General features: G+C 34.5%; 1 protein-coding gene across 3 annotated transcripts in view; it reads right to left on the bottom strand.

The window, feature by feature from the left end:
• Nucleotides 1-7,271, bottom strand: part of LOC129870105 (DExH-box ATP-dependent RNA helicase DExH5, mitochondrial) — a 31,214-nt gene extending 23,943 nt beyond the window's left edge. Inside the window, exons 1-4 of one of the 3 annotated variants that reach the window (XM_055944709.1) lie at nucleotides 6,733-7,271; nucleotides 4,039-4,193; nucleotides 3,875-3,962; nucleotides 3,401-3,631 (exon numbers count right to left, since the gene is read on the bottom strand). In XM_055944709.1, coding sequence (XP_055800684.1) covers nucleotides 3,401-3,631; nucleotides 3,875-3,962; nucleotides 4,039-4,193; nucleotides 6,733-7,101 — 843 coding nt within the window. In that variant the 5' untranslated portion in view covers nucleotides 7,102-7,271. Of the gene's footprint in view, nucleotides 1-3,400; nucleotides 3,632-3,874; nucleotides 3,963-4,038; nucleotides 4,194-6,728 lie in introns of all 3 variants that reach the window. The other 2 variants (XM_055944707.1, XM_055944708.1) reach the window with 2 other exon arrangements.
• Nucleotides 7,272-13,170: the final 5,899 nt, after the last annotated feature.

Below are 13,170 nucleotides of genomic sequence, written 5' to 3'. Positions count from 1 at the left end.
TCTCACGAGAAAGGACTAGGGTCAAACCACCCCACTTAATCCTCGATCGGTCATATAAGGTCTTCTTCCGCCTATCCCTCTTAATTTCCAAGTCCATAACCAAAAGCTTGTATTGGGTAGTAAGATTTTCACTCGGAATGACCTTGCAATCCTTACAAAGGCCCTCTATCACCCTTTCTGAGGAGTAAGTAATCTATCTGAGTCTTGACTACCATGCTACGAAAGGTAATCAAGTGGTTCTCCCTTTTTGGAAAGCACGAGTTAGCAACCACCAACCCAAAAGCTCTAGCAAAATCCAAAAGCAAAGCTCCACCTCCATTTCTCTCCCCAAGACCAAAGCCTCCATGTACATCAAATCCACTTGAAGTTGCCCCAATATGGCCATTAAAATCTCCACCAATGAAAATTTTCTTGGAGTTCGGTATACCTCTCACTACCTTGTCCAAATCCTCCCAAAAGAGCTTTTTGACCTCCTCGTTCAGGCCCACATAAGGGGCATAAGCACTACTAATATTCACATTCACCCCACCAATGACTAGCTTAATTGTCATCATCTTGTCATTGATCCTCCTAACCTCCACCACATTCTCTCTAAGGTCCCCGTCTACTAAAATACCAACCCCATTTCTATCCCTCGAGCCTCCTGAGAACCACAACTTAAACCCGTCCACATCTCGAACCTTGGTACCAATCCATCTGGTTTCCTGGATACAAGTTATATTAATCCTTCTCATCTTGCGAATCTTCACTAGCTCTATAGACTTTCATGTCAGCGACCCTATGTTCCACGACCCTATTCTTAGTTTATGAGACCGTATAACCCGCTTACCACTACTCCCTCTCAACCCCGACCTCAACCGAAGACATGACCCTAGCCCACCATCATTCTTCCAAGCCACTAGGCAAAAGTAAAACTAGACAACAAGCACACGACAAAGATTCTACTAAAAATCTGAATCAAGCAGAGTCTAACACACTCGCAAATCCAAAAACCAAAGAAAAACAAGAACATACACAAGATGAAAGATACTATCCAATCAACAATTAGGTAAAGTCAATAACTAAATTTGCATATAGCGGTGAACAGTATTAAAACCATAAATCTGAGAAAGCTTAATATTGTTCACAACAAATATGAATATCGAATATGAACCAGATCATGCAGCAGTATATATATATATATATACACAAGAGCGGAAATTAAAGAATCAACAGGTGCACCGAAGGTACTAACTCCGCAGGTAGAACCTGAGTAAAGCTTGTAGATATCCTAGCACTGCTGCCAGTCGAAGTTACTGTTTAATGAAGTTGTCTGCTGTCCAATACGCAGCTATACTCCAGAAAGAACAGAGGACCCAAGTCGTACTAGAGAGCAGAGCCTGCTGTCCCCAAAATCGCTCTGGCGTTCTGATGGTGTATGTTCCTCTATGTAGAGGAGGCAAGAAGAAGAAAAAAAAAACGAGAAAGGGAAAAAAAAAGGATATGGGTTCGCTGAACCCTAACCCAATAGCAGCTAGGGTTTGCTTTTGGTGAAGGGGGGGAGAGGCAATCTGAGAAGAAACAGCATAGAGCATATAGTGCAGGAAAGATCTATGTGAAAGGATCAAAGGAACAAAGTCACAGCAGACTGTTTACTCACTCTATCACATACCGTTCTCCCTACAAACAGTTGATACTGGGTTTCCACTTACACCGATTTTCAGAAATTCATTTCTGAAAAAATTTCAGTATTGGTTGCTAAAGTTGTCAGACATATATTAAGATTTGAAGATATTCTTTTCCTATTGAGTACAGGTACTATAGGTTTGCATAAAAATCACTTAAGACTAGAGAAATTGCACCTTTGTTTATGCAATTCAGTTGAAGACATGGGGGGCTTTTTGCTTGACGTTATGAACAAGGACCTCTCTTGAGATTTTTTCTTAGTTTCTCTATCAATACTAAGCTTTTATATGAACTAAAGCATTTCACAACGTGCAAGCTCCAGCTAGCGCCAACATTTATGTCAAATTTTCCACCACCTAAGCTTCAACAAATCGAATGAAACGTGGAGAAAAACAAGGGAACATTTTGCTGAGGAACAAAGTAGCTCACCTATAAGAAGAGGAACAAAGCTTCGTGCTTTTACACTTCCTAATTTGAGAATCTAAACCAGAAGTCTATCACATCTATCAACTAAAACCAGAGCCCTCAATTATTTTAGATAGGTCCATGAATCAGATTCTTCATAACTCAAATATGATCAATATTGTTCCTATCAAGACATCAAATTCACCAAACTTAAAGATGACTAAAATTCTTCTTATCTGAATGCCCAAATATTTCTGCTAAAATCAAAAAACTGAAGTGCAGTCTGAAATAACGAAGTGTGAGCCCCTCAAGAGTCGAGAAAGAAAAGAGAACTGGTGGAGAAAGAATGAGAGTACCTAGTTAGGAAAAGTAAGGGCATCTTGGAGAAAAAGGATATAGGAAAAAGCAAGATCATGATGTGTTATATCCTGTAACTGTTACTATTTTCTCAACTAACTGGGAATAATTGTATAATCCTTTGGGAATAAAAATAAAAAGCGTTTCCAAATAAACAACAGTTATAACTTTTGACTTGAGTATGTTGCTTCCTTATCTTTTACATAAATACCACAAATAATTCAGCAAATTATAAGAGTTGTTTTGGCACCACAATTAAGTTCACAGATGTCCTATCTCTCACCATACGCTGGTTAGAGGAAAACAGCAAGTGAACAACATTTTTTTCCTTTCTAGAGAAGTTAGAGAAAAGATAATTATTTTCCAACAAATGTGTGCGGGAAAAAAAACAGCTACTAGCTAATTATGTCGTTGATATTTTAAGGGCTGCCCCAGCAACTGTAGATTCAATTGCACCTGCTTAAGGAAGTATTTAGAAGATAAAAGTCTGTACTAAGTTTTTCCTGCAATAGATTGTGCATATCTCCTGGCCTGTCAACTCTAGCTCCTGGTGTCTTACTATATTAACGAGAAAAATAATACTACATGGTCTATCTATAAACATTTTGACAGATCAGCTAGCGTAATTTTATTCCCGTTTCCTCTATGGTACTTGATTAATACATGCACCTACTTGTATTGTTACACCTTTAGCATGTTATTGGACAGAATGAAATCTCAACACCTATTTTCATTGCTTAGTCCAGACTCCAGACAAATTAAGAAGCATGTATCATTAGTTCATTACAACATTTAATTCTCACTCCATTATGAGGTTTCCGCAGCAAAAACTCCGATTATCATGTCTGACCTATAGAAAGTAGACCAAGGAAACTAAGCATCTTGCTTGAAGAAAAGACAAGGTTGGAAGAGGGAGATAATTCTTAATTTTTACAGATGTCAGTGTGCTTTAAAAATTTTGAGGTGATTGAACCTGCCAAGTTTTCTGCTCTGATTGCATTTGCATACTCCTTTCCCAAAGGATTTTCTTCATGGAAGCCTTACTTTGAGGGTGTGCCTCTGACTGCTCAAATAGGCCCTCATCAGTAGTTATACTGCCATTACTGCTTGATCGTGAAAGTACATCCATGCTCCTTGGCTTACAAGACAAGTATTCTCCAAGAAAAACATCGACTCGTCTTGGTAAACCCGGAGATAGGATCACCTGACAATTGTTTAAAGGTCACAGTCTTATCATTAATGAGATAAAGGACAGGAAAGAGAAGAAGAATAGCGAATACAGGAACCAGGCATGAATTAAAACCAGAAGAGCCTGATCAAGTCGGAAGCAACAGGAATGTAAATCCAGACAAAGACAATAAAATAAGAGAAAATATAAGTGGAAACATTGGTGTTGAGTCAGAATTTAAATTACTGAATAAGACTAAAAAACAGGTGAAGAACATACCTCTCTCTGAGGACGCTTATCATCCAAATCAAACCTGTAGTTAGGTAATGGAAGCTTGCTGACAACAACTACTTTTGAATATAGGTTGCTGCAAAGGATGGTGGAATTTTAAAGTCCTGTACCAAAACAAATGCAGAAACAAGACACTTCCTGATCAAAGATACCTATATAAACCCATTTTGCTTGCTAAAGCTGCTATTTGCTCATAATCACGCCTATCTTTTTTCTCCCTTGAGAGAACCTCTTGTTTATCATTGTTGTGTAGCAGAGCGGTGAGGTTCCATTTCCATGCTTCAGCGTTATCAGATGTGGCAGCACCCTGGAATCCATTGATGTTATAGGACGGTCAGGTGGCTTATATTTGTGATACATGCAGACGGAAGAATTAGCTGTAAATGCATGCACGCCATAACATGGCTATGATTGTATATGCAATTGAAGGTAGCTGGACATGAGCAGTTATTTTCCATGACAAAGCAAACATTCGCTGACACGTTTAAAACCTCATCATCAGATCAAAATAGAAAGTCTAAAAACCCCATCCACATCAGGAATGCTCCAAATAAAAAAAATGTCAGAAACCTATGGGTTAAGGTTTATTCCTTTAGATTACTAGTCAAGTTCATGTCTCCGCCGTGTGTTCCTATCATCCAAGTGTATGTTGATTCATTCACCATATGTCCAGATCAGTGATTCCATCATTTCAGCAACAGAGAAATGCTGACAACATAAATGTGTAGTTAAGTTGACGCATACAATATTAGGGCCACAAGAACACTCTTATTCAGATGCAACTTACCGAAGAGGTGCAAACTAATGCCATATTTATGTTTAAACAAGTTGTAGCATTTTTAAATTATTTTATTTTATAACTGTCTTGTCTGGACCAGCTTGTTCTCACCTCGACTAATTACATGGGTATCTGCTAACCGGCAAAGGTACTTGGTAACTTTATCCAACAAGGCTAGGAAAGATCGAAAGAAATCACCTAGTGTTTTGCCTCTATTGGGATTTGAACCTTCTCAGAGTTTTCAATCCACTTCCTTGACCACTAGGTCACACCACTTGAGTGTAACATTTTTCAGTTAATTGCTATTAACTATATATATCTGGATAAGAATATAACTGCAGCAAATTCCAGAATTAAAATAATCTATTAACTCCAGAAAAAAACTAGTGCAACCGCTGATCAGCATATTAATTGTTAACTAGGCAGGTTTCAGGACAAGTAACTTAAGAGCATATCATGAAGACTAACAAGAAGAAGCACTTAATCCATGTTCAACAACACCAGATAGGATAGGATAAAGATAGTATCTAATTCCGCATGAAGAATGGGATTATATTTTTCATGTATACTACAATACAAGCTTTTTATTAAATGGAAAACTTGAAAAAGAAATGAGAAGAATTACAAAGTCCAAGAAGAATGAAGAGCCATACTAGTGCAGAAAAGTCATTGAGCCAAAAAAGAATAGCTTAGAAGAGTGTGAGGAAAAGGGATGGACTGAATTTAATTTGTTTATATTGTTGATTAAAAAAAAAAAGGGCAGTCCAATGCACTAAAGCTCCCGCTATGCGCAGGGTCCGGGAAAGAGCCCGCCCACAAGGGTCTATTGTACGTAGTCTTACCTTGCATTTCTGCCAGAGGCTGTTTTCAGGCTTGAACCCGTGACCTCCTGGTCACATGGCTGCAACTTTACCAGTTACTCCAAAATTCCCCTTCCTTGATAATACTTAATTAATTAATTAATTCAAGTCAACTCATAACCGCATTGTACACCAATTATCTAATGAAACAAAGTTGTAGGTGCTGGCAATGGCAACTTTATTATTCTTTATATTAATTACATAGTTTGGAAATTTTAATCAGGCTTTCTTATGCATATCTTGCTACATGCCTGAACACCAAAGGTCCAAGGCAAAAGAAAACAACCATGCCTAACTCAAGTTAATATGCATGTGATGCATGCCAATGCACTTCAGTGCTTAAACACAAATGATCCTTGATTACATCTTTACTCACATAGGGTCACATCATAGATCCAAAACTCAATATTCAGATATGTAGATTTGGTTATCTAACTTATCAAAATATACAAGTCATCATGTTAAAAACGAAGACCGAAGTCAAAGATTCAAGACGACACAAAGATGCAATGTCCACAAAATTGTAGATCAAAATGTCAGTATATCACCCATAAACCAAAACCAAATGACAATATTCTCCCGTCTTTAGATTATGTAACTACTGAAGTAAGCTTACTTAGTACAATCATGACACAAATTTAAGTTTCAAATCCACTTTAACATACCATTGAAACTTCAAAACACTGGTTTGAGTTAACTTGCTCAGAAACCGAGTTTTAATGGAAATTAGGCACTAATTGAGTTCTATATGAAATTAGACAATCACTTTTTTCCATAAAAACTAGGCCATCATTGAGATTTCCACATTTATTCATTTCCTAAAACCAATTAACTTGTTCCTACTAAGTCAAATTGGATCATTATACAACAATTCAAACATAGCGCAATAAAGGGGGAATACTGGTAGTTATCTCGCAGAAACAATCCTCAAATTAATTGTTTAAACAATTATAAGCAATGTGGATACTGAATTTGGACCCCAAGATTCTTATAAACTAGTTCGCACATTTAATTGCTCAAGCTACCTCGGTAAATTAAGTATCAACATACCTCAATCTCAAACTAGTTGAGGCCAATAATATGAATCCTATCTATACATTCTGCTCCATTTAGGCCATTTAGTTGAAATACTTTGTCCATTTAACACTGAAGCTGTAATGCATGTTGATTAAACTTCAAAGTGCTACAGATAGACGTGTCTCACCTACCTGATATGGCGTAAGCTCAATATCACAAGCGGAACCTTCCTCAGAAACCTCATCGAATTCAGAACTTCTCTTATGTTGCAGTCGCACTGGTTGCTGCTGAATTTTCTTCTGAGGTGGAAAGTAGGACTTGAAAGTGTTAGGATTAGGTTTTTGATCGATTGCTGTAGGACGTAAGCCGCCAGGTTGTGGAGAAACAGCAGAGGGAACAGTGATTACTGAACGGAGGCGTTGATGTGGAGGGACGTAAACAGCGCCGCATGATGACAGCGGCCGGTCCTTCATCGTTAACGACGGTGGTGGAATGCTGAAGGGTTTAAGGTTTCTGTAATGTGAAATGTATGTGAAAAAATGGAGAGGATATAGACTCATAAACTATTCGAGTCCACTCCGGAGAAAAAGGTAACGGAGTTCCGTCTTATAGCGACGGCGTACAGGCGGTTAGTCGGAAGTTGAAACCTTCACGGCGGATGGAACTGAAGCTAGTTTTTCAGAGGAAGACAGAGTGAAGATGATTTGTAAATTCAGGAAGGAAACTTAATCCCGTGATGTGCACGTGAGTATATGTTGAAACGGTAGAGGCCCACGTAACCTCTATGGAAGGATGTGGAATGCAGATAAGTTTTGGCCCAAGTAGTTTTTAAGAAAAAACTCAAAAATATTTAGAAATTTGTGTTTGTTTCATCTCCAAGTTCTCAAGTTTTAAAAAAAAAAATCTCGGGAACTTGGAAAATTTTGAAAATTTAAAAATAGCCTTAATTTTTATATTTTATATAAACATTAATTATTTATTGATTCCAATTAAATATTTATCTATCAATTTACTTCATTAATATGATCAACCAATATCATTAAATAAAACTTATCTATAATATGATCATTAAGTGTATGTAAAATGAAACGATTAATGTGTTGTACATAATGTTATTTTGTTGTTGTTGATTGTTATCAATTATGTTATAAAGATTTTTTTTAACGGAACATGTTCATTATAAAATGATAACATTTTTAATATTTTTTAGAACTTATAGGTACAAAATAATATTTTTTGAATTTTCACCAAAACTTGGAAAAACTTTGGGCCAAACGCATGGTGCAATTTCACCAAAATTTATTCCAAAAATAACTTGTCAAGAATATTTAGGAACTTGGGACCAAACGAGGCCTTAGGGTCGCTTGATTGAGATTAGTTATGTTGAGATAATTTATGTTGGATTGTCATATTCAAAATTATATTCATTTTATAATTTCTAAGAATAAGTTGTTTGTTTACAAAAATATCTTCTTCCTTATTTAGTTTTTTTTTCAATATTTTCTTTCTAAGCTTTAGTTATTCATTCTTAAAAATAAAATTTTCATCTTATTTAACTTAAATATTTTTTTGTATACATTTCCATGATTGTGTTGTGTGTTTTTAAAATTAAACTTTCATCTTATTTAACTTAAACATAAATTTTCATCTTATTTACCTTTAAATAAAATTTTCATCTTATTTAACTTAAAAATAAAACTTTAATTTTAAGTTTATTAAAGTAAAAGAAATTTTATTATTAAAATTATCGACATTTTAAAGTTATCCACATTATAATTGGTATATAAAATATAGTTTTTGAGTGTGTAATAAACTACTTAATTAAAAATATGTATTTTAGTAGTGGAGTGAACATTTTAAGAAAAATCAAAATATAAATAAATATAAGAATTAGAGAAATAAATTCAACTTATAATATATTTATAAATAGAAATTGTATTTATAAAATGTAATTTTAAATAGAAAAATATATTATCATCATAACAACAATTAAATAAGGTTGTGAATGTTATTATAAATGTTATTAAAATTTATATTAATGTACATGAATGTAAAAAGTGGTGTATAAAAGAGAGCTTAAAGGAGGTATTTTTGTTATTTTACATTCTTTATCCAGGATAAGTTATCCTAGATAACTATTCTACTCTCTGGGATGGATAACTTATCTCAGTACTAATTGTTAATTCTGGGATAAGTGATCCCAACCATTACAACCAAACAATGAATGAAAGGGCATTCAAAAATTATTCCGAGATTAACCTTTCTTATCCATCACACCAAACAACCCCTTAGTATAATAGTAAGCAATAAAAAACATATATCGCTGACAACAAGATGGCACTCTACTGCCTATTAATCAACCACTCTAATATGTAACCTTCATAACTTCTTATCTACGGTCATGTACTCAAATACATCAATCGTCATGTTCTAACTAATCACATCTCTCCTATCTTATTTGATTTACATATACCTCACATAAAGCTTACAATAGTCATCCCCTCACGCCTCCTTATTAGGGAATCGACATCTCTCTTCTTCACATGCCTATATTATCTTATCTCTGTTTTTCTCATCTTGTATACCAACGAAGTTACTTCCACCTTCTCATGAATGTCTTCATTCATAATATTATTTCTCTTGATATGCCTGCACATTCACTTTAAAATCATCATTTTGTACTCATATCCTATAAACATGAGAGTACTTAATGGACAACAATCCGCCCCTACAACACAATCGACTTAATCACCATTTTATAAATTTTTCCTTTAAACTTTGATGGTATATTCTTATCACATTGGACTTTGGAAGTGAACCTCCATATTGCCCACTCTGTACCAATACGGTGTGTGATGTAATCATCAATTTTTATATTTTCTTGAATAATAAATCTAAGATGCTTAAAACATCCTATGGACGATCGTGAATCAAGACTCACTTTTAGCACGAACGTTTAGTTTCTTATATATAACTTTCATTTGAAAATATTAAAAGATCTAACTATTTAACTATATTTGTGCAATCAAACACTATTAAATTTATATTATGACAATCAAACATGTCTTGTAATTACTATTCTAGTAATTTTAACAAAATCTAATTACAAGGTAACTTTTTTTATAAAAAAAAAAAAAAGAATTTGGGTTTGAACTTTTGGTTTATGATCTGTTTTTAGAGCTTCAACTGTACGGGCAACAACAAAAAATTATAAAAATGAACGTATGTCTATGTCATGCATTAATACTGCATAAATAGTATATATATATATATATATATATATAATGTATAATTATACATCAGAAAGGTATGTATATTTATATATGTTGTTTATACAATGTTTATATAATTTTCATTGTATAACCATAAAAATTGACTCTCTATCTCTTTTTATATCGTTGTGAGTTGCAATCTTTTTCATCAAATCTTGCACATACAATTTTTTTCATTTTCTATTTATCTCGAGTTCTAAGTTGTAACGTATTCTTCTTCTTTGAATTTTGAAGGAAGAGAAAGATATATGAAGTGTGTACATTTTATATATTCAATATGTAATTATGTATATACTTTATATATTAACATATAATAATGTAAAATAGGAGAAATTTCAAATATAGATAGGGCCTAATGACAATAACATGAATAATGTTGGTTAATGATGAAATTTTGAATGTTTGCTTTTGCATTTTTTTTAAAAGATTAAGAATTAAAGTGTTAAAAATACACTTAATTTATTTTTTTTGAGTTTCATATCTATATTGGGAGTGTGAGTTTCATATATAAATACTACTCATTAGTTTGAAAAACACATCTTAGTGGTGTATACAATACTCTCTCTTTTATTTCAAAAAACCTTGCCATTCCACATTGACAAAAATTAAATAAATTATTAGTATTAGTTAAAAATTAAAGATTAAAGTATGATCACTATCCCAAAAATAGAAATTGATTTTTTTTAAAATAAAATTTAAAATATTTCTCTTGCTCCGGCCAATCAACCACATCCTCCCCCCTACCCCTAGACAATCCCCCCCCCCCCCACACCCCAAAGCCCCAATTTTATTTTATTTTTATAAAACATCTTTTATCAAAATTATTTTTTAAGAAAAACTTACTTCAACCCCCTCCCTCCCACCCAAACCAGCCACTCCATTCCCCCCCCCCCCCCCCAAAAAAAAGAAATAGATATTATTTTTATTTTTAAAAAATAAAATTCTACCACAACACATCTAACCCTCCACTCCTATTTTTATTTTTTTTACGTTTTTCTCTTTTTGTGTTAGATATATACATATGTTTTTAGGAAAGTATTTCTTTGGTACGACACTTTTTTCTACTTGCGTACAGAATATAATTGAAATAAAAAACTTATTTTTAAAAAAATCGTATAAAAAGTAGAAAATATTTTTCTAAAAACATATGTATATATCTAATACAAAATGTGAAAAAAAATCGGGAGCACAGGGTTAGGTTGGATGGGTAGGATTTGTTTTTTTAAAACAAATAATTGGGGAGGGGGGAGTGGTGTTGGTGGGGTATGGTGGGACGATGTAACAACATGTTTCCGTCGTTATGGATAGGTCAATGTGAAAGGATTTTGGGCTAGAAAACTTCGGATAGTAACTTTGAAAAAATTTAGCTTAAGCCAGACTTGGATGAATTCTGAGTCAGGTGAGGTCTAGGGTAATCATGTGAATGGTGGGGGATCAAATCTCTAATTTGAGTGGGTAAGATGATATTCAAGACGATACAAAGCATTTACGGCTTCACGGAATCGCATTCGGGCGAGTAAAACTCCCGAAATTGAATTTGGCGTGAAGGGTATATTTCAATACGTCTTTAAAAGGGGGGGTGTTGCGAAATAGGGGTTTGGAGCTCAAAATCTGATCTCACTGGTTTCGCATATCCCGCCAGAGTGGGATTTCTCCCTCCAGAGCGGGACAGTCACGATTTAAGTCGAAAAGAACCCCAAAAATGATTTTTTTTCTACAAAAACGGTTCTAGAACGACAGGAGGCCACCTAGGGTGATTTTCATCAATTTTCCAAGGATTTTCACGCTTAAGGTAAGGATTTTACTCTCTAAACTCATCATTTGATTTCTAGAACCTAAAAACTATGATTGGCAATCATTGGAGGAGAGTTTGAAATGAAACTAATGGTGGAAAATAGCCCTACGGTGGTGTTAGGATCATGAGTTTTGGCCTAGGAGGGAATTATGTTATAGTTCTTGTGAATTAGGCCATTTTATTGATCCTTGTGTATATGTGACTTATTTTTAGACTAAGTACTAGCAGAAAGTACCCGGAAAGGGAAAACTCTTGCATCTTAGAGTGGTCAAAGCTCAAATTCGAGGTAGGTGATGGTTTTGTTTCCGATATATGTTTAATATACTTGTTAATTTGCTTCATGATATGCATATGTGTATATTTTTTAGGGAAACATGCTAGATTATATGTGAAATGATCACATGTTGCATGTTTTGTGGTGAACCTGTTCTTGGTGATATAATGATGAATAATAAATGAAATTGTGGTTGTTTATGTGTTGGGATCGGGTGTCACGTTTCGACATATAAATTGGATCGGGTGTCACGTTCCAACACACATTTGGATCGGATGTCTTGTTCTGACACAAACTTTGGACCGGGTGTCACGTTCCGACACAAGTTGAGTGTTTGTAGGTCCTACGAGAGGACTCTTATGTGAAGTTATACGAGTTGAGGTTATTAAACTGTGATCTTGCTGAGTATTGAATTGAGTGGAAATGGTTAACTTATTATGTATATATATGGGTTATTTTGTTGAGTTTACCTATTTATGATCCGTTTACTATCTAATCGCGTGATTCTACCAGTACACAGTTGCTTTTGTGTACTGATACTACACTTGCTTTATCTTTTGTTGAGTACAGGGCATATTCAATCGGCTGCGGAGAGACCTCGTTTAGAGGAGTGAGATTCGTTCGAGTTCAAGGGTGAGCTATTTCTTTCAAGCTGTCGTAGACTCTCCTTTGTACTATAGTCCTTTTTCGAGGATTAAGATTTCAAACACTGTTTAGTTTCATAACTACTTTTTGGGAGTGTATTTCCTTGTCTTAGACTGATATTTTGTTAGAGGTTTGGTACAAACGATTTTCAGTTCCTAGGATGTTTTCGCATTTCAGTTTGTTGTTTAGATTGTTCGCTAAGTTTATGGGGACTTGGTATTAATTCTTGATTTATTCATGCTTCTGCAAATATTTAACTGTCATATTTCACAAGTGTGTTATCTTGGGTTGTGTGAAGGGTTCTCCCACTGGTAGGTTAGTGTGGATACCATTTACGGCAGGTTAAGGCAGTAACAGACGAGGTGGTGGAATGGGGTAAGAAAAATTCTGAATTTTTTTGATAGTGTTGTTTTAATCGTTAACTTTTAACTAATACTAAATAATTTATTTAATTTTTGTAAATATAGAATCTTTTGTCCATGTGGAGTGTCATGTGATAATTATTTTTAAATAAAAGAGAGAGGATAATACACACACCATCAAGAAAGTGTAGTAAAAGAGAGGGGTATGTTTCTCAAACAAATGAGTGATGGTTTCTGTATGAAACTCACACTTTCAATAGTTTAGATATGAAACTCAAAAA

This window comes from Solanum dulcamara, chromosome 10 (assembly GCF_947179165.1).
Source record: "Solanum dulcamara chromosome 10, daSolDulc1.2, whole genome shotgun sequence".
Taxonomy (NCBI): domain Eukaryota; kingdom Viridiplantae; phylum Streptophyta; class Magnoliopsida; order Solanales; family Solanaceae; genus Solanum; species Solanum dulcamara.
Note: the sequence above shows the minus strand (reverse complement) of the source record. Positions and strands in the feature narration are given on the sequence as shown.